The following is a 21,296-nucleotide window of genomic DNA, read 5'->3' on the forward strand; positions in this document are numbered from 1 at the left end:
CTAAGTGAAAGCAAAAATCACACTTTATCAGCACCAAAAAAGGGAAAACAAAAAAAGTTCAATAGCTGCTGGTCCAGCTCAGGGGAACTGCAGCTTTGAAGAAACAGGAGAGACTTCACAGCTAAGTTAATTTAAACAATGAAATGTGAAATAAATTGGGAGAGAAGACCCATCCACTTGGGCTGGGTGCCAGCTCCCAGCGCTGCACGCTCTCCCAGTCACGCCTTTTCCTTCCCAGAAGAAGAATTACAAATGTACAGCCTGCTTCCATCCACATCCATGGCCAAGGACAGCAGCACTGAACACTCCCTGCAGTTAAATGTGAGCCACAGACCACCTCAGATCAGGGAGCTACAGTTCTGAAACCTACAAACAAAAGATCCTGAGCTACTCTTGAAGGGTTTTATGGCAATTGGAGAGGACTCTACACAGGAGGAGAGACCACAGGCTCAGCTGTTGAAAGTAAAAAAAATTTCTACTCAGCCTACTTAATGTGCTTTATTTTTAATGCTGCTTTTGCTCCAACAGCCAGAGAACAATTTGGAGAAAGAACGTCTTTGTTAGAGATTTTACGCCCCAGCCCTTTATTTAAGGTGCAAAAGCTCACAATAAATGTCACTAAGCTCTCCTACCCCTTTCCCACAGTGGTGCCCCCAGCACAGTGAGGACCAAGGAGGAGTAATTACCAAATAGCTACTCCTCAGCAGTAAGAGAAGCTAAGAAAAGTAAAAAACATGTACAAAAAAATTAAATCTGAAATCCTGACCCATTCTTGCAATGCTCCATGGAAAACAGCAGGCAGGTAAGGCAGCCTGTGGCCCTGAGAGAAATGGACACTGTGCATTTTCCAGGGGTGAGTGCTGGGGAAAATGCTGCAGGAGACATCCCCAGGGAGGGGAAGGGAAAGAAGAGACTTCAGCTTTCCCCCTGTGCACAGCAAGAATGAACAAGAGTGCCCTCGAGGGAAACGTGAGCAGCAGCTTCATCACCCAGAGGCTGTAAGGGCTCCCAAGCAGCAGAAATGAAGTTGCAAAAGGAACAAGGTGGAAAAAAAGGAGAAATTTAAAGTTTTCAGCTGGAAATGCTTGGATGACCATCACCCCTATCCCACACCAAGCCTAGGGAAAGCAGCCTCTAGGACATCATCTTTATTCATGAAGAACCCTGAGTGTTCTCTTGGGATTTCATGAGTTAACTCCCTCAAGAGGGGTTTTTCAATTAATTAAGCCAGGGAATGAACATCAGATTCATCTTCACATTGAAAGCTTTCGCTGGGAACAGGGAGGTGAGCCTCAAGCCATCAGTTTGCAGGATTTCCTTCCAGCTGCCCTTCACAGAGGGCTCCTGGATACCTCCACCAGCAGCTCCCACCACAATTCCAACTACATGGGAGGTGAGAAACTGAGGTGAAAGAAAATTTCAGTGTTTTTACACACAAGGTACTATGCTCTGCATCAGTGGTGTTGCTTTAGCATTAGGCCAGATCTAACCCAGTCCAGATCTGCTAAAGATAAGAAAGAATTTAATCCTCATTAACAAGAACACAGCTCACACAGCAAGGGTTGAGCTGTTCATGCAAGTCAGGCATTCACCTACACCTGCCCATGTGTAGGCATCCTGCACATCAAACACTGTGCAAAGCTGGTCCTGAGGGGCCACGTTTGCAGTGCCAAAGGGAAAGGAAGCAGGATTATGTCCTGAAAATCCACCACAGGAAAAACACCCAGCTCCTTTAGAGCCAAGTCTCACACTGAGAGACCAGCAGCCTGCTGCCAAGGGCTGAAGCACCTGGTGTGTTTTGTGTACCAACACCTTTACTCTGGAGCTGGGCGAGCCTGGCAAGCACAGGTTAATCTGTTCAGAGGCCAGAAAATGCAGCAGCTTTGGAAGATCCCATTGCAATTACTAGAAAACTCAAGAGGTGCTTCTCAAAGCACCCCAAAAGTTATCAATTACTCCCTTGCTGAGACACATCCCAGTGACTACAAACCCCACCTTGGCACTGGCCCCAGAGCATGGCTCACCATGCCTTTCATTTCCTTTCCATCTCTGTGAAGTACCAATGGATGCAACTTCTTTTCCCCCTTCTAAGCCCAAAGGGAGCTGCATTTCAAGGAGCTCTGGAAGTCTTCACTGAGACTTCTCCTCTCTCCTCAGCAGAAGTGAATGGATGTCAATGTTTCTTTCAGGCACTGCCCATCTAAATCCCTCTGGGGTATCACCCAAAACGCTCTGCACAGCTTCAGTCTGGAATCCTGCTGCTCTCTGGTGTCTCCAGGGCCAGCAGAGGAGGCAGGGGAGATGGGGGCTGCTGCCCAGCCACCCTCCCACTGCAGGAATTAACCTCCAGCAAGCACTGGCACGAAAAGCTCCTGCTCTTGCATGACTGCAAGCATTCCTCCCCTGGAGTTTATCATAAAGCACCAACTATCCATAAACATCTCAAGGAAGGGCTGGCCTGGCTTCACCTTCATGCAAGGAAGATGTCAGGCTCTGGCAGGGAGCCAGCCATTCATGTTTCCCCAAAACTTGTCAGCTCTGACTCAAACGACCTTTTTGGTGGGGGGGAAAGAAAAAAAAGAATCTTCCATCACACCCCTTCCTCCCCCTCCACCCACTGTGGCATTTAATCACAGCAGGATCGCAGGGGACAGTTCCCATGGTGGCTGTGAGTCATGGTGTCCTGTCCCTCTGCAGCAGAGGCACGTTCCCATTCCAGCTGCAGAATCCAGGCAGGACAGGAAAGAGCCTGGAGCTGAGCAGCAGCACAGCAGCTTTAGGAGCCTCCACCACAACGTGGATCTTTGCCCTCCAAGCCAAGCAGGACAGCCACTTTTTGGGACTTTGACAGATCCAGACAGTCCAGTGACAGCAGTGTCCTCTCAGTTCTATTCCAAAACCTGAGCTGTGCTTCATAGAGTGCCATGGTGTATTTTACACCAAATTCATGCAGTGGCCCAGCCATTTATCCAAAATATATTAAGCACAAGGCCATGATTAAAAGCAAGAAAAAAAAAATTCCCTCTCCACGCTCCTCAGCATCTCCCAAAATCCATTTAACTTTCCTCCCTGGAGCTGTTTGTCATGTTTCTGGCACTCAGACCTGGGTCTGACGTGGAGACCTTCAAGTGACTTTTCCTCCTCTTGCAGCCTTTATCCCCCACCAATTCTGACAAGAAGAATCGCTCCTCCCCAAGGAGGCAGGAACAGCCAAGGTACCAGCAGGAGCAATTCCCATCCAACCCCCAGCAGATACCTGGACACAGCCCCTTCCCCAGCCACGGTGGGAGCCCTGATCCATCCTGCTGATGAAGCCATTAAGATTAGGCTGTGAGGAGAGTGTTCAATACCCTCACACCAGCTGGGTGGCCAGCCCAAGCCATCCTGGAGCTCATTTGCTGGCTGTGAATATTCCTCCTTCTCTCCTTCCCACAGGATTTTAACACCCCTGCGAGGAGAGCAAGCTCCCAGCCAGCAAAAAGCAAAGAGCAACAGGCTGCTTAATGAACTGCCCCTCTCCCAATTGCCACAGCCTTGCCAAAGGCTGGAGAAAGCCAATTCCAGCTGGTAATGAAGCACTTATGGCTGGAGAGGGATGGAGGCAGCAGGGAAGCAGAGCAGCAAAGGAAGGGGCTGACACCACAACCCCAGTGCCAGCCCTGGGTGCCGCCGGTGCCATCAGCACTCCAGGCACTCATGAGCCCCCACAGGGACAAAAGCTTTTAGGGGCTGTGAGTCCCTTAAATTGAACATTAATTGGTCCAAGAGCTCTCTAGATTGATACACAGAGCAAGGAGAGGCTTTGTTTGCCAGCCAAAAAAATGCCCTGCTGTCAGACATGCCTGGGAGGGCGTCGCTACCTGTGCAGTTCTCACTGGAATCCAAGGAATTTGGGAAGCCTGGCTGCCAGGTACACTGGCCTGATCCTGCACCTGCCCTGCTGACCACACCGGGACCCAAGAACTTCTCTCTCCTCTATCCTTTCAACCAGAGTGCACTTCAAAAGGAGGAAATTGGCGATTCTCTAACATTTAATCTGTTTCTGTTGCCCGACCTACCAAAACAAAGGAGTTAAAAGCAAAGAACTGACTCTCACCAAGGGCATAAAGAGGTGATTATAGCAATTACATGCAATGAGGCCGTGTATGAAGGGGAAGCCACTAAAACCAGCTGAAGATTTATTTAGGCTTGTGCTGCTCTTGGCACCAGCTGGGTTTATCATGTATTGCTAAGGTGACAGGGAAGCAGAGGCTCTGTGAGCCCACAGAAAATCCACACCAGCATCTGCCACCAGCACCACACATGCAAATTCTGATACCAATCCCGCAGAAATGATGGTGCAATCCCATCTCCCTGGGTACCAAGGGCAAACAGACTCAGGAGAGAGAATGTCAATGTAGACCAGCTCAGTTTTAACTCCCAAATTATTCCAGGCTCTGGCTCCCAGCACAGCAGCTCTGAAGGCTGCAAACCCCCAGGTGAGCCGAGCCCAGCAGCTTGCAGGCACACTGGGCAGCTGGATTAGCTCTGGCCTAAAGCCAGAGAGAGGGACAAAGAGGAGGAGAAGCTCCATTGCAGGCTGGTCACAGGGGAGTGAGTGCACAGCCATGCACCCAGCAGCACACCCCTGCCAGCTGGGATGCTTCGAAGAGACACACACAGCAGATGCCACCTCTGCTGGGGAGGGCTCAGCCCCAGCAGGCTTTGCCCACACAAAGCTGCACTGCAATGGAGAGTACAAAAAACAACATTTAACTCTGGCCAGAAAAACGTGGTGCAGAGCAGTCAGGTATCAAGCAATTCAGAAAATAAAGGGTTTCATTCAATTCAGAAAATACAGCCTGCTAATGCAAATCAAGATACAGAACTTGTTGTTTGCACCAATTTAAAGTGTGGGTGCAAAAAGGCACATGAAAAGGCTCAAAACCCCCACAACCACCCAGGGTAGAATCTGGGCTGCTCAGAGCAGCATCTCTTCTGAATTTCAGACATGCAGAACACTGACAAAGGATCCCAGACTGAAAGGACTGGTCACCAGAAGCAGGAGTGTCTGAGGGAGAAGCTGCACTGCAATGGAGAGCAGAGACTCAAACTCCCTGCTCAGCAGCAGAGATTTCACTGCTGCTGGTACAGCACAGCTTGAGGCAGCTGGCACTCATGGAGAGAACAAATTTATGAAGGGTGTTTGGCTCCAAAGTTTGCAGACTCCAAATGAGTGCTACAGCAAGGCAGGGAGCAGAGCAGAGCCAGTCCTGGGTACTCACGGGTGTGTTTGAGGCATCTAACTGGAGGGTACATCATCAATACAGACTGGCCCTCTCTGGATGTAAATTTGGAGTCAGGCACCTTGCAAATTGCACTGACAAATGAGCCTTTACTCTAGCAGAGAGAGTGAAAGATCCACCTGTGAAGTCACTGTAAAGTTTTGGTATCCGAAAAATCTCAAAACCTCTACAAAACAAAGCAAACTCCCAAAGGGGCTGTGAGTCAGCCCCCAAAAGGCTGCTGAGCAACCACAACAAACAGGTCTGCTGGGGGAGAGGTGAGCTCCAAAACTGCCCCATCCCACAGACTTCTCTGCCTTGCCACCAACAGAGAGCAAACATCCATTGTCATCCTTTGTCTTTTATAGGAAGACCTTCAGCAGGGACTTGCTGTTTTTTAAGAAGTTGTAAACACACCAGTTAAAAGTTTCAGAGCCTTGAACTTCTCAGGGCTGCATTTTCCCATTTTAGGGTGAGATGTTGCTAAGTGTCCCCCTCTGAGAGGCAGGTACCCTCTAAGGGGAATGACACCTACATAACCTGATGAGTTTCCACAAGTGACTCAGCTTTTAGGGAAGATCTAAATAGTAACAAAGAGCACAATGTAGCTAATATTACAAACAGACAAGAAGTTTTCCCTTGCCTATTCTAACCAAAGCCTCCTGCCCTGACATTGAACGAGTGTATTTTGTTCCACTCTTCCAGCGAGGTCCACTAAAGGATTTCAGAAGCAGAAAAGCAGTTCCTCACCAGTATGGTCTACAACACAAAGAAGAAAGGATTTGTGTTACCTGTCCAAGGTCCAGGGTGACGTTGACCTGGTTGAACTCCAGCCCCCGGGACAGGGGGGGACTCTGCCACCAGCGCTCTGTGCCATCGATAGCATTTGTGATCGGGTGGGCCTTGTTGCTGTTTGCAGAGGAGCAGATGTCACAGTACTGGCCCTGGCAGAAAGTACAAAAAACGACATTTAATTCTGGCCAGAAAACTGTGCTACAGAGCAGTCAGGTATCAAGCAATTCAGAAAATAAAGGGTTTCATTCATATCAAAACAGCCTGCTAATGCAAATCAAGACACAGAAGGTGTTGTTTGCACCAATTTAAAGTGTGGGTGCAAAAAGGCACATGAAAAGGCTCAAAACCCCCACAACCACCCAGGGTAGAATCTGGGCTGCTCAGAGCAGCATCCCTCCTGAATTTCAGACATGCAGTGAACATTGAAAAGGACCCCAGACTCAAAGGACTGGTCACCAGAAGCAGGAGTGTCTGAGGGAGAAGCTGCACTGCAATGGAGAGCAGAGGCTCAAACTCCCTGCTCAGCAGCTCCTGTGCTGGGGCTGCCACTCACACCCAGCCCTGCCCAGCCCAGAGCCCCTGCCCTGAACCATTCAGTCACTTCCATGGTCTCAGACTGGCAGCTCCTCTGCCCAGCTCCCTGCAGTGTGTTTCTTGCCCACCTATTCAGCTCACAATATCGCTCTTTCAGCTGCATTCTCAAGCTTAGTCTCACAGCCAAGTTCCTTTTGCTGCGGATGCTGCGATGCAAGGCCAGAAAGGGACAGCCCCAGCTGTCAGCTGGCCAGGGACTGCCACCACTTCTCTGCCTGGCTTTTGTGGCCTGGGGTGGCTTTGTCAGCTCCATGGACACGCTGCCAGAGAAAACAACCCCACAACTTCAACAGCACCTCCTGAGCAGGATCAGACAAAGCCCTGAGCTGTTAGGGGCAATTCTTTCTCTCTCATTAATGGACAAATGAATCTGACCCATGCTCAAAGAAACCTGCAAAGCCCCCTGAAAACTGGCAAATTGTTATGTGGAGCCACTGTTGTGTCACTTGAATTGCTGCTACAAACAACCTGGAAGGGAGCTGTGTTAGAGGCAGTTTTCCTTTTAAAGGCACAGTTATCCCCAGGCAGGAACGCTGCTCTTGCTTGCCCCAGCTGCAGCCAGTGTTAATATTGCACCAGGTACAAGATCTCAAGACAGGCAATCCCCTTCCTGCCCCTGCCAGGGCTGAGGCAAGGCAGGGCCACTGAGAGCAAGGGATTTTCCAGATCCTCCAAACTTTGGAGCCATCTCAGTGCAAATGAAACAGATTTCACAGTGTTATCCCCCACTACCACATGCTTTGTTACTTACAGACAATAATGCAATACAAGTTATCCTGAGCAAGAACACTTTAAAATTAATTCCTCCAGAGATGTGAAAATAGAGATGGGCAAGCCCAAGGCCTAAGAAGAGGGGAGCTGAAACCATCCAGGTAAGCCTGACACAGATGCAGGGAGCACTCAGTGTACAGAGAGGTCACAAGGCTGGTTTGGACATGCTTTGAGCCAGGAGGGAGAGCAGACCAGATAAAACTGACCCAACTCTTCAAGCTCAAACCTTTAATGGGAACCGGTGCAACAGGTTGTGTGGAAATTTCACCACAACACTGAGGTGGGGGGGGAAGTGAGGCAAGGTTACAAAACAGGGATAAATAACAAAAAAAAAAAAAAAAAAAAAAAAAAAAAAGCACTTTCATACTTCAAATTCTTGCCACAGATGTAAAACCATTTTGAACCCAGAGTTCACATTGATGGGAGACAGTCACCTCAAGCTGAGTAAGAGGGGAGTAAAAATTAGGATCAGCTGCTCCATATTCATAATGCTGCTGTTGTCCCTCCCTGGGCAGCCTGCTGGGCTGGGAACACATCAGCAGCTGAAGCAGGTTCGCTGTTCAAAGTGTGATTAGCCTCTCTGATGCACCAGGTGCTCATTAGTCGTTTCATTAGAGCCAAACCTAAACCTGACCAGAATCATTTCCAGCTATTTGCGTTTTAGAGCAATTCCGGCTCCTGCACATTGTGTCAGGCTCTCTACAGGGAAGTTCTGACATCAGCAAGAGGATTTTAATTAAAAAGCAATTGTGAACAGCAGGCTTAGCAGAGACTGCAGGTTGCCAGAGCAGTAGAAGCATGGACACTACAGAGGTATGGTCAAAGGAAGAACTTCAGCAACACAGGGAGCTGCAGGGCAGCTCAGAGCACATAAAACTGCCACTGTCAGAGCAAGCTGCAGAGAGATAAGGAGGAGGTTTGAATGAGGGGCAGCTTCCAGGGACCTGCAGGGCCTGATCCTGCTCAGGGAACTTTGAAGCTTCCCTCGAGCATAAAGACCAGCTGGGCACCCTGCTGCCACCTCTCTCAGGGGACACAGGTGGCTTTGTCCCAGTTTATCTGGCCCTGCCATGACCCAACACCAGCTCCTCTCACCTGATTTATCAGAAAGCCACAGGCAGCACGGGGCTGCTGGGGATGAGGTAAAAAGGGCAGGAAATGGGGTGTAAAAAGTTCTGTTTGAGACAAAGTGCCTGTTGCAGGCTGCTACCAGGGCTGTCCCTGCGGATCAGCTGCTCACACGGAGTTAGGCAGGGGCTGGCTCACCGTGTGTCCTTCCTGTGGGCAAGAACTTGTTCCAAACCTGCGTTTTCAGCCGGCTAAACCACTGAAATCCAACACTATCATAGGTGCAAACACAGAAGAGACACCTACAGAGAGGCACAGCACCAATGGTCACCTGGCACACTGAGAGCCCTGGGCTGAGCCAGATTCCTTCTGCCACACACCAGAGACAGGACATGGGATAAAGAGATACCAGCACAAATGGTCACTGACACTTAATTCTGAGACACTCAGGGATGAAACAGCTTCAGATTCCATCTGTTATCAACACCTGGAAGAGTGAGAGGGCCAGAGCTCCGGTCAGTGGCCCAAGGACAGCTCAGGGCTGCAGCTCCGTGCTGTGAACAGGCTTCCGAGGAAGGCACAAGCAGCACTGCCTTGAAATCACTCAATTTCATTGTACATTCTTAAATTCTGAGGTCTGTAATTGCTTTAATTAATGCCAGTAACCAGCCTCACTGCTACAATCCTAATCTGAAACAATAATCTACAGCCCTGCCCCACCCTGAGGAGCAGCGCACCATCCCTGCTGGCTCTGGAACAGCCCTCAGGCACAGGGTGGGATGGGGAACACACAGCTCTGCCTTTGCAGACTTGTCTGTCTCGGAAGGCAGCACCTCCAGTAAAGCTTGAACAAAAAAAAGAAACCTATGATCTCTCTTCTGCCTCACCCTCAAGACATTACCATCAAGGCAGGGCTGACCCACACTGAGGAGTGAATGTGACAAGGGAAGCAAACCTCCAGGGCAAGTCTCTTTCAGCACACCTCAGCCTTGCTGTGCCTCACATCCTTCCAGACTGAAAAGCCCCCCACAGTTGGAAATGCAGCCTTCTGCCAAAAAGCCCTGAATAAAGCAAAGGAAACTCCTTGAAAAGGTTTACAGCCTTCCCACAAGCTGTGCCAAAACCACTGCAAGTGTCTTTAAGGCAGTTTACTTCAGAAAACTTAATGATTATTGACATTTTAAGACCATCATGTTTAAAAGTCAGTGACTCCCTTTTTCTGAAGCCTTCTATAATGTCAAATTAAACCAGCAGAAAACAGAGAACTGACTCAACAAATTTATTAGACAACTAAATTAATGCTTATCCCAGGTCTTTAACCAAGCAAATGTCCCTTCACCACCACAGTACATGGATGTCTCTTGGAAGGTCCCAAGTGGCATTTTTCCAGTATTCCTGATGCAAACTCCTTATGCCACAGCACATCACACAGTAATGAGCAGGTGAATGGAGGGGGGCAGGGGCTCTGGGCTGGTGGGACACGCAGGCAGTGAGGACATGCATGTGGAGCTCATTATTGTTGTTTCAGCCTGCTCAAATTGAACACTTCCCTCCCACCTCCCTCCTTGCTTCAGTCACCGGGTGGTGCCAAGCCCCCTAAAGGGGATGAATTGGGAACTCTGACCTCTGCTCTGATGCCTCCTGTTTCCTCCCCTCCCTTTTAGGTGCTGCCTGTGGTCATGGAAAGGAGCCACTACAAAAGGAATTTTCTAAAGCTTTCAGACTGAGTGCAGCCCGCTGGCCTGGGAAGTGGTGCTCAGATCAAAGCCCCCCTGTACCAGAGCTGCACAGGGGACAGGAGGGGGTCGCTGCAGAATTCCAGAGCTCAGGAGCTGTGTTCGGCACTGGGGGGATGCTGGGACAGCCTGAAGGGGTTATTTCAGTCAGCAGCATCCTTAGTGCTGTGTGTCATGCTGAGCTAGCAGGGTGGCCAGAGCACAGATGGACACACGTGGAGTGATAAATGCACACCCACATTTGCCAGCTTTTCCAAGCAGCCTTATCCTCCCCGTTTTGCTTGGCACATCGTTCACATATTTGTCTGCAAGTGCACAGTTACTTCTTCACCTTTCCTTACTCCTCTGCCTCGCTGGAGGCACAATTACTACATGGAGGTGCCTGTAAGCCTCCTGCTACTGGGATTTCAGGCAAAACTTCTTCTACTTTACAGCGCAGGGAAGTGAGACATGGCTTTAAAAGGTGGCAAAGCTTGCAGGATGATACGTCAGGTTTTGGCCATCCAGTGACATCTTCAACCATTTATACCACACAGACAGCAGAATTCCATGTCACAACCACACAATGGCTGGAAAATTCCTAGTGCAGCGCTAACTCGGGAGAATGCGGGCCAGAATGAGAAAAATGCTTCAGAGATGATCCTGTAACAAAGCCACCCCCGCCAAAAGGCTGAGAAAGGCTCGGTCGGAGAAACGGACAGTTTTCCTTTGCTGGTCCTTGTTATGTACAACAGGGATAACACCAGTGCAACAGGTGAGTGGCACCGCAGCTCTCACAACTCTCACAAGCAGAAAACACCGAGCAGCAGCTGGTGGCTCCATGGCTGGCTTCAGGCTGCAGGAGCATTTCAAATCAGAGCTGCTCTTCCCGGCTTGGGCTGCCCTCAGGGGGGACACTGGGTCTGGAGTTCCTGCAACTAAACCCGGTGTTTTACAAACCCCTTTACAACTGTTCTTTCCTTCCTTCAAGGGAGCCACGGCTGTTTCACTGCACTGCAGCTTTTACCGTCCACATTCCTGGCTGCAAGCTCCCTCTGGGCAGCTTAAAATGGGACCCCTGAGATGAATCACCTGACACTGGCTTGTAAAATCCACTCTTGTAACTTTCCCCTCTGCTCATCCCAACGCCCCACCGAGCACACCGAGCTAAAACACATCAGTGTAAATATTATCAGTTCGAGACGCACCAAAGCAATCACTATCACATTCACCGTAACGATTCACTGATTACCAAAGGGAATTTAGGTGCTGGTTTGCCCGGGATTTAATAAACACAAAGAACCCACAACTTTAAAAAGAACGAGCCGCGCTCCATCCGAGCAACTCCCGGCAGGGCTGGGAGAGAGCCCGAACACGTGCGCGCCCCCAGCCCCGCTGCTCCGGGGGATGGATGCCCCGGACCAGCCCTCCCTGGCTGTTCCACAACCAGAGCCCCCAGCACCGACCCACCCGCGGCCGCTCCGCCCGGGGACGCGTGCGAGCACCGCGGGGAGCGGGCCCTGCCCGCCCAGCCCCGCTGCGCACAAAGGGGGCTCCGTGCCCTCATCCCCGGCCCGGCCGTACCTGGATGGTCTGGTTGGGGTCCCCCCCGGCCACCGGGCCCCCCACCAGCTTGCAGTACAGATCCTCCACGGCGCGCCGGCTGCCGGCGCCCGCCGGCTCCTCGCCGCAGGTGGCGGTGGCGGAGATGCGGGTGCCCTCGGCCAGGTTGAAGTAGGGCGGGTGGAGGCTGTGCCCGTTCACATCGCTGGGGAAGGAGGCGGGCGGCCGGGCGGCGGCGGGCAGCGACAGCAGGAGCAGGGACAGCAAGGACAGCAGGAGCAGGAGCCGCGCACCGCCCCGCTCCGCCGCCTTCGCCATCTTCGCTCGGCGGGGCCGGGCAGCGCTGCGGCACCGGCTCCGCTGGCCCGGCTCCGCTCGGCTCTGCCCCTCTCCGCAGCTGCCGCGCTACTTCAGCCCCGGCTGCGGGGAGGGGCCGGGCAGCCCCGCCGTCCCGCTTAACCCTTCACCGCCCCGGGAACCCCCGGCCCCGCCGCCCGCTTAACCCTTCACCGCCCCGGGAACCCCCGGCCCCGCCGCCCGGTTAACCCTTTGCCGGCTGGGGTGAAGGATGCCGCCCCCTCCCCAGGGAACAATGTGCCCATTGTGTCTGCGGGGTTGCGCTGCCCGCGGCGGCTCGCTGGGGTTTTAGTACGGTAAACTCCATTAACCGATAGATCGGGTTATCTGCAGGAAAAACTCGATTACTAATTAACAAAACAGGGGAAGGCTTGACCGAACCCAGTTCGCGCTCCCCGAGGTACGCTGTGGGTTCTCATTTAATTTGGGCAGAGAAAATTTTAGTTCCACTTTCCCCGGAAAGGATGGCTTTGGGGAAATGACTTCACCTTCTCACCTAAGGGGGAAGGAAGCAGCTCAGCGATAACCCAACTTTCTCCCATCCCCTGGCTGCCCATGGACAACCCCTCCGTGATGTGACACATGCACTGTCAGCTCTTTCTATGCTGCTGGGGGGAAGACTTTTACAGATAAAAACCTGAACATAAATACAGAGCAACACATAAACTAACTCATCAAACCACTGCTTTGATTTTCTGGCAAACACAGACTGTTTTAAAATCCAATAATTAAATAATACCCACGAAATGTTGTGCCTGAGCTGGACAAGACTGCATCTTTAAAGCAGAACATACTAAGAGACCAGGTCTGGATTCCAAACAGTTGGGTTGCTGCGGTATTTGAACCCCACAGGAAGCAAAACAAGCTCTAAAGCATGTCCAGATCTTCACAGGCTGCGGCTGGGCATTTGCTCTTTGCATCACATCATCCTCTTTGTTTCTTATTCTCTGTGGACAGCCTAGGAGGTACCAGTCCTCTTGGAAAAGCTGCTGTCTGAAGTATGAAAAGCTTTAAAAAGAAAACAAACAAACAATAAAAAAAAACAAACCCAAAACAAAAAAACCACCCATTGTGATGCGTGTGGCTCAAATATATAGCTCCACAAGCTGAATTTCCACATGGTGTGTACCAGCCAGGCTGTGCAATTACACTGATTTCAGCAGCTCTGGAGGCTTTTGAAAGATCCCTCTTGCTGTATGTGGAGCACCATGGATATAAGTGTATATATGGATTTTTAAATATATATTTATTTATTTCTATTTATATATTTATATATATTTTATATATATATAAAAAATTATATGTATTTTATATATTTATATATATATATATTTTCCACTTATATCCAATTGGATATGGATATAAGTGTATATATGGATTTATTGTCAGGTTTCCTCAGGGTTCTGCAGGCAGTGGGGCACTGGCAGCCCTCCAGCCAGGTGCTGCTCGGGAATTCTGCTGGGTCCGAGCATCGGGAAGGGGAGGATTTGCCATTTTTGCCATTCCTTTCCTGCCCCACGCCATCGGGAGCATCCAGTGCCAGCTGTTTCCCGGGGATCGCATTGTCATGACATCAGGATTTGAGAGAGGGCGGTGAGAGGTGCCTGGTTCCACATGGTGAGGAAGCACTGAAGCACGGCCGCCAAACCCATTCAGTCAGAAAGATTTCCTAAAGCGCTTTCAGACATCTTTTAACCCCTTCCTGCTCGCCCGTCTCTTTGGAGACCTTTCCCCCGGTTTCCCCACTTAATGCAAGATCTTATCTCCAAGCGGATGAATGTATCCTTTAAAAGCTAAATAGAACCTTTAAAAACAAATTCTTATCAAGAGAACAGACAGTCTTTGCCCTTTAAACCGTGCTTGAAAATGAGTAGGTTCCGCTGGGAACAGCCACCTTTGAAAATATTTCTGCTCTGCAGTAATCGTTAACTAACATGTTTATGTGGGCGAGACCAACACTCCACAGGACAGGAATTAAAACTTCCTTCAACTTTATCAAATGCCATATTTAATTAGCTACTTACACCCCATGGCACCTGTAAATACGTAAAAAGAGTTAACAAGGAAAGCAGGGCACAGATTAGCAAAATAACTTTCTCCCACCCCCACAAGAGTTTCAGGGCAAAACACTTGGGCCAGTCTAATAACTGTAATCCCTCTAGTGGTAATATAATTAATCTCCCTTCCAAAATGCAATTAAGGAAAGTGAAATCACAGTTAGCACGTGGGTTTTGTGGCACAGACTCAAGAGCACCACGCAGAAAAAATGACCCTTCTGCAGTCTGGACTGGCCTCCCATTGACTGCAGAGTCAAGGACAGTTTGAAGACTGAAATCATGCTTAGGCTACCTGTAACTGAGGGGATCTGAGGTTTTCCAAGAAGCAATGGAAATAGTTTAAAGACGGCATTCTCAGGGTATTTATCCAGCACAAGAAGAAAAAGACCGAGGGTTTCTAACATTGCTAAACATTCAATTTAGAGGTTAACCAAAAAGTTGAGGTTAACAACTTAAACTGCTTCCCTGATGCCATCTCTTTTTAGCCACACTTAGGACAAAAAGTCATATTGACTAATTTGAACTGGACACGAGTCCCATCTGGTCTAACATCTCACCTGAGAGTCACCAGCAGCAAACATTTCCAGTGAAACCCCCGTGGGTGGCTGGGGAATACTCTGCTCCCAGAAAAGATGTTGCCTGATTTATAACAGCTAGAACTCAGCTTGAGTAGTGAAGCCTTTCTTCCATTTAAGAGCTTTTTCTAAGCATAAATTTCAACATCCCTGGACATTTGCCATTCCTTTACTGCTCTGATCCCTCTTTGAATTTTACTGGTTTCTTGAGCCTCACACTGGTGGTTCTTGGCTCGGCCTCACAAAGCTGGTCACAGTGACATGATCTCGAATAAGAGGTGTTGAAGCAGAAGAGACTTTTCATTTTAGACCCAAACCACGACCAGTGAATGCAGAGAGAACTGGAAAAAAGAGATTCCAGCCTGTAGCATTCCTGCTCCAATCTGCTGTGAGCCTACATGTAGCAACACGACCTCAGCCATGCTGTTATCCATCTGCACCCGCTAAAGGCATCCCAGTTCCACTGAGGGTTTTGCTTTTGCCTCCCTGAAAACTGCAGGACCACGAGGAGCTTGCCCAAAGCTGCCACCAGAAACCACAAGCTCTTTCTTCAAGCAAGCTGTAGAGTGGCAGAAGGGGTTTGGGGGTGTGGAGGGATGGGAAGAGCTGAAAAGAAATCTGAGAACAAATTCAATGTATGGGCGCCAAACAACTTATCTCGATGAGGGAGCTCAGTTCCTAAATCTGACCAAAGATTCTGCAAGTTACAAGTGGGAGTTTTCCTGTCTATACAGAACCTTTTAACCTACAGCAGGAGCACAGGGAAGCATCCCACAGCCAGGAGTGAGTAATTCAGCAGTGACACAGACACATTCTGCTTCCTGTGAATAAATTCTCTGGTTTTTAGCTTGTCTATTACACTGAGCAATGTAAGGAGTTCTCCTCACTCCAGGAAAAGCAACATATGGCCAATGGAGAAAGACCCATTCCTTGCAGTATTTCTTACCAAGGCACCACCACAGCCAGAGCCATCACTGAGGGCAGGGCCTGAGCCCAGAGAAATGAGTGAGAATATGGTTTTTGTATGGTGTAGGGTCAGGAACACGTTATCTCAGGGAAGATTGAATCACTTTCCTGCTACCCTGCAGCAGGCTGTGTGAAGGAAGGTGTTTCCTGAGCTGTGCTCTGTGCTGACCCCAGAACTCCACATCCTTTATAAGGGTGTTGTGCCTTGACTCAAGTGTGTCAGGAGCAGCTACCAGGAGCTAAGAGCTAATTCTGCATGAGCTGGAGTTGACTAACACAAGCCAGAAGTGCAATCAATATCCTTCCAGCACATCTCCAGCTTTATAATTTTACAGTCTCCACAGGCTCTACCTGAGGAAGTTGTAAAACAAACCCACAAAAGGCCTCAGCAGGTCCCATGTGAGGTTTGCAGGGGTTTGCTGAGTTCACAGAGGCTCAGAAAGGAGCTCCCCTCCTGTTCACACAGACCCCCACACATGCACATACAGACAGCTCTGCAAACAGCCCCAAACAGAGACCTAAAGTACATTTCCCCTGTTTGTTCTTCAAACTGACAGCTCAATAACAGCTTTTTAAACCCTTCTGCATCGGGGGAGCTGGGGCACAGCTTGAATCTGCAGTGGGAAAGGGCTGGAGAGTTTTGTTGAAGGCATGAGGAATTTACCAGGATCTGCCTTGGTTTCTCACACTGGTTCTTAGGAACACATAAAGCCAAAAGCCAGAGGGGATGACCAAATTCATCACACTACCATCTGCTGTAGTCTGCTTTTATGAAAGAATGCCTGGTGATGGTTTTACCATATTGACAGAAATAGTTAAGACTGGACAAACCAGACCAGAGTGATAAGGTGATTCAATGGGAAGCAACTCTAGGAAAGACATAATTCTTTATATCTTTTTTTGAATTGAATTACACCATGTGAAAATGCAGTCCCCTAAAACTGCCAAGTACCAAGGAGGATTGGCAAGAGCCAGATTGGGAGGCATCTGGAATGAGCAGTTATTTTTCCTCTCTCAGTAGAATTACTTTAATGTGTTTTATCTTTGTTTCCTTTATAGTGTTCCTCCTTTAACATTTGTTCAAAATTGAAAAAGACTGTTTTGAGACAGAGCTGGTCAATTTGCCATGCCCAAGCAGCACCTTTTAGTTAAAACCAAAAGGAGCAGACATCTGTATTTTGTCTGCTGTGGACATTTTCACCAAGAGATCAAGAAGATTCGTAATGCAGCAGGACATGTTACTCTACACCAGAGAATTCAATTCCCTTTAAGGTCAGCCTGTACCTTCCCAGTAATCAAATGGTTCCAAAACCCTCCCAAAGCCAGAACAGGTGTTTCATTCATGCTGTCTGTCTACCTGGCAAGGTCCCAAATACTTTCTTTTAAAGCCTGAACTCTGTATTATTCTGGGGCACATGGAAAACACACCTAAGTGCTGTCTCCTAGGCACGCTCGGGGCTGGGTCATCACTGCCTGCGTGTTTTTCTTTGCACAGCTCAAACAGGAGCACAGCTGCTTTTCTGTTAATAACTAAATCATGCTTTAAATGTGCCACACAGCCCTGCCTCCAGCCAGAAGGGCCCTGCAGATTTAACGAGCTGACATGTCAGCAGAGATCAGTTCACCCACCAGAAAAGTGCAGCTACTCCTGGGGTGAGCTTTGGTTCTCGCTCAGCACTGCAGGAGGACCAGAGCTCTGTGTCAAACTGAATCCACGGAGGAAGCAGGGGGTGAGTGAGTGTGCTCAGGGTGAAAACCAGAGCAGTGCTGGGGTTACACACTCCCCTGAGTGTGACAGAGCACTGGGGGCAAACTGCAGACACACAGACACACAGACAGAACATCCTTTTGCTCCTTGTCTGAAAGGTGGGACACATCCAGCCCTGCAAATGGGAAACTGACTCAAGCCTGACTCAGAGAATAGGACTTCTCCTGCTATGTCATTGTAACTTCTCTGAATGCCTGGAAGTTCATCCTCCCACAGATTACTTCACCCGGGGTTGTTTCTGTGCCCTGTGGCTATGTGCACATAAATACTCTTCAGGCATGGGGTCATGACATACCCTTGTTGGCTTCCACCAACATCATATCCAGTTGGAAATTACTGGTAGCAGATAAAAACCCAGTAGCACTTCTAATCTCTGCCATACAGGGTGGTTGTGTTGCCATTTTCGTATTAAATCCTGTTTCATTAATGAGAAATAATACATAAGATAAATAATAATAAATAATACCCAGCTAATGAAAAGTGTCATTAGGAACAAGCAACAGACCCCTGCTGCTGGCCCAGAGGAAAGAGCATCTCAAGCAATATCCCACAGCAGCAGATGCCCTTTTATTTTCACGTTTTCCCAGAGGAAGAGGATGCCCAGTCCAGCACACAGTGGCTGTGGCTCCCCAGGGGAATCAGCAACAGCTCTTGAGTCAGTGACAAGAACACAGTTAGGGGAGGTGCACAGAGCCAGCAAACAGCAGTGACAGCCACAGCCCAGGTGTGAGGGTGGCACTGTCCCCAGTTTGAGGGCACCAGGCTGTGAATGGGAGCTGGCACAGCTCTGCTGCTCTGCATCTCCACACGGATGAGGATGAGTGCATACCTGCATTTTCCATCTATTTCACGGCTGAAAAGAGGGAGATTATTTGCTACCCAAGCCTCTCCTCAGGGCACAAGGCAGTGCTGGATGACAAACAGAGTTTAGTTCCAGTTGTGCATTGTGGCTCTGCCTAAGGGAAATGCTTTACCTTTTTTTTTCCCCTCTGGGATACATTCAATCCAAGCACAATATTGACAATCAACTCTTCCTTCTGAGATTCCCAGTTCTAATCCATGGGACTTGCAGAGGACAGGAGCATTGTAATGAAATATTAGCAAGAGTTGCCTTGGAAACTGCCCAGATGAAGCCCTCTTATATTCACTGAAGTCCTCCCAGCGTGACTAATACCTCCTGGGCTGTAGTTACACCAGCCTGAATGTCCTGAATGCATGACCAAGTCAGCAGAGCAAACACACTCAAGCCCCATTTATACAGTTATGGCTTAATCTGATTATTTGTAGTTTGCCCAAGTGCAAGAGAAATTTGTGGAGCTTCCCTCTGCACTTTCATCTCAGCCCTCTGGATAACACAGGCTAGGCTTTCCCATTCTGCAGTTCCTAAGACAGAAAAGCCAGCAGCTTAACAGCTGAGTGCAAATTGCACTCATCTGTTCGAATGCATTTGGTAACATTTTCTTTATCCTGTTAACCTTATCAGAGAGCAGAACACGTGGGGAATGCTGAGGGCCTTCGTGCAATGCAAAGTAAGAAACGCTCCATGCACACACACATCCCAGCTGCCCTTCTGCCACAAAATCCAGGTCTGAGCAAGCCTCTCCCCTCCTGTCCCTCCCAGGCTCCCTGGCACTGCAGGCACACTGCTCCCCATCTGCTGTGTGCAGTCTGAGGTGTTCAGGTGGTGCTGCTGCCCATGTACAGCTCGAGGCTTGCACAAAGCAGAAATTCTCTGTTTGAGCAGATGCCTGTGAAGAAAGCCCTGGGTTACAGCCCACAAAGGCTGTCCCCATCTCACCCACCGGGCATTGACAGCAGGAGAAACTTCAGCTTCAGTTCCCTTGCAGACTGCACCTGACAGCCTGGAGTGCCATCCCTGCCCCAGACCTGGCCTTGCTCCCTGTGCTGGCTCCCTCCATCCCTGCTGCCCACCCCAAGCCTTAATTTTCATTTTGTGAAGCTCCTTTCACAGCCAGAATTGAGTATTTACAGGTTCCAGAGAGAACAGCTCAGTGAGTGCCCTGATCCTCCCTGCCTCTCACTCTTGCTCTTGTTTCTGGGAAAAGGATTCATTTCCCCGAGTGGGATCAGGGCAGAGTGCCTGCAAGAGAGGAGGACTTGCAAGAGCAAGAGTTGTCATTATTCACCAGCACCCGCTGATTCCCACACTGAATGCACACCACAGGCTGGGAGCTCTGCATTAAATGGATATTTCTGCCTTTCTTTAGTGTGTGCTCCCCGTGTGCAGCACAAGACACATTTCACACCTGTGTCCACCATCGATAAGAACAATCCAAAGTTTGGGCTCCACATCAGGAAAAGATTTTATTTATTTCCATTGTCACAGCCATTAATCTGAAATCTAAATGACTTCCTATTTGGGAAAGCATCTGAGGGTTTTTTTTCCATGCAGATTATTCCTACAGTAGCTTAATAGGAACAGCCAGCTGTTTTGTGATAAAAATAACTCCCTCCTGTAGGAAGAGGTAACAAATAGGAAAATAGTTGCTTTCTCCACAATAGAAGAGCAATGAGCCTGTTTCAGACATCACAGAGAGAGATGGTGCCACAGCCAAGAGCTTAAATTATTTCTGAGGCTCAAGTCCCTTCACTACTGCTTCCCTGCATGACCCTGGACACATCACTGAACTTTTTCTTTCCCTCTTTACATCAACTCAAAATGAAAAGGAGTAGCAGTCATAGGAGTATGAGAAGAATAAAAGCTGTAAGACACTCTACCATCCAATGTAGGTGCATTTTGAACTTTGTAAAAAATGGATTTAACAGCTAAGCCCCTGTGCTTGGACCCCATAAGTCCAAATAGACTTCAGTGAAAATCCCACAGATTCTGCCTAGCCTCTTCCCCTTCCAGGAGATCAAACAGCAAGCACAAGAACTGCTGGTGTGTCAGGGTTTGCACAGATCAGAAGCACAATGAGCCCTAAACTCTGCTCCAATGGCTGGTGAATGGAAGGGCCATGGCCAGCTCTCACCTCAGGGCAGCTGAGGGGCTCTCCAGGCTGGCAGCTCAGGAGCTTGCAGACATCAGGAGGGATGTTTCTCTACAAACAGCCCTGACACACTGGAGAATCTGGCATTGTCCCAGAGGATGAGCTGAAGTGCAGAGTGGCTGCAGGCCTGGAGGTCAGGAACCCTTTTTCATACTTTGGGGTCCTTCAGTGCAGAACTTTGAGTGCAGTTTTGCAGCCATAACACTTCAAATAAGGCAGCTGGAAACAAAACAGAGAGCAGCCCTGGGCTCCTTCTCTGGCTACTGGTTTTCCCTTGCCATAAGCTCCAATTTCCTCAGCACTTTAGGGAAGGTTTATGTTGTGCATTACCTTTGTACAGCCCAAGTAACCCAAGAAATCTCAAACTCAGATGCCTGGTTGCTGGGATAGATCCTATTACTGCTTTTAAATGCTTTGCATTCATATAGAGGATGATATTTTAAATAACGAAAAAAGAAACCTCATAATCACAGCCAGGCTATTTGTGGGAGGTTTCTTCTCAGTTTTCAAAGATCCTTGAAAAGCTGGCAAGGAAACCAAAAGCTATTTTACTTTCTTTAGGAGCACTAAAGGGAAAAAGGTACTTTGCGGATTAGGAGATTAAAATTACAAATACACTCTCTGATAATTTCATAGTAATTAAAGTAATTAACTTGATTGTGTGCTACCATTTCATCTGGCTTGGGCTTTTAGAATCTTATTTAAGGGAGCCACATCATTAAAGAACTTCAGATGTGGAATTACTGTTGAAAGGTATCCCCTCTGGATTGATCCATAGCTCTGAGCTCATAA

The 21,296-nt window shown here is 48.9% G+C and overlaps 1 protein-coding gene across 3 annotated transcripts in view; it reads right to left on the minus strand.

Moving 5' to 3' along the window:
• Positions 1-12,194, minus strand: part of LAMA5 (laminin subunit alpha 5) — an 87,594-nt gene extending 75,400 nt beyond the window's left edge. For all 3 annotated transcript variants that reach the window (XM_030963008.1, XM_030963007.1, XM_030963006.1), the window contains exons 1-2: positions 11,792-12,194; positions 6,056-6,208 (exon numbers count right to left, since the gene is read on the minus strand). In XM_030963008.1, coding sequence (XP_030818868.1) covers positions 6,056-6,208; positions 11,792-12,088 — 450 coding nt within the window. In that variant the 5' untranslated portion in view covers positions 12,089-12,194. The remainder of the gene's footprint in view (positions 1-6,055; positions 6,209-11,791) is intronic.
• Between the last annotated feature and the right edge of the window lie 9,102 nt (positions 12,195-21,296).

Source organism: Camarhynchus parvulus, chromosome 20, assembly GCF_901933205.1.
Source record: "Camarhynchus parvulus chromosome 20, STF_HiC, whole genome shotgun sequence".
NCBI lineage: Eukaryota > Metazoa > Chordata > Aves > Passeriformes > Thraupidae > Camarhynchus > Camarhynchus parvulus.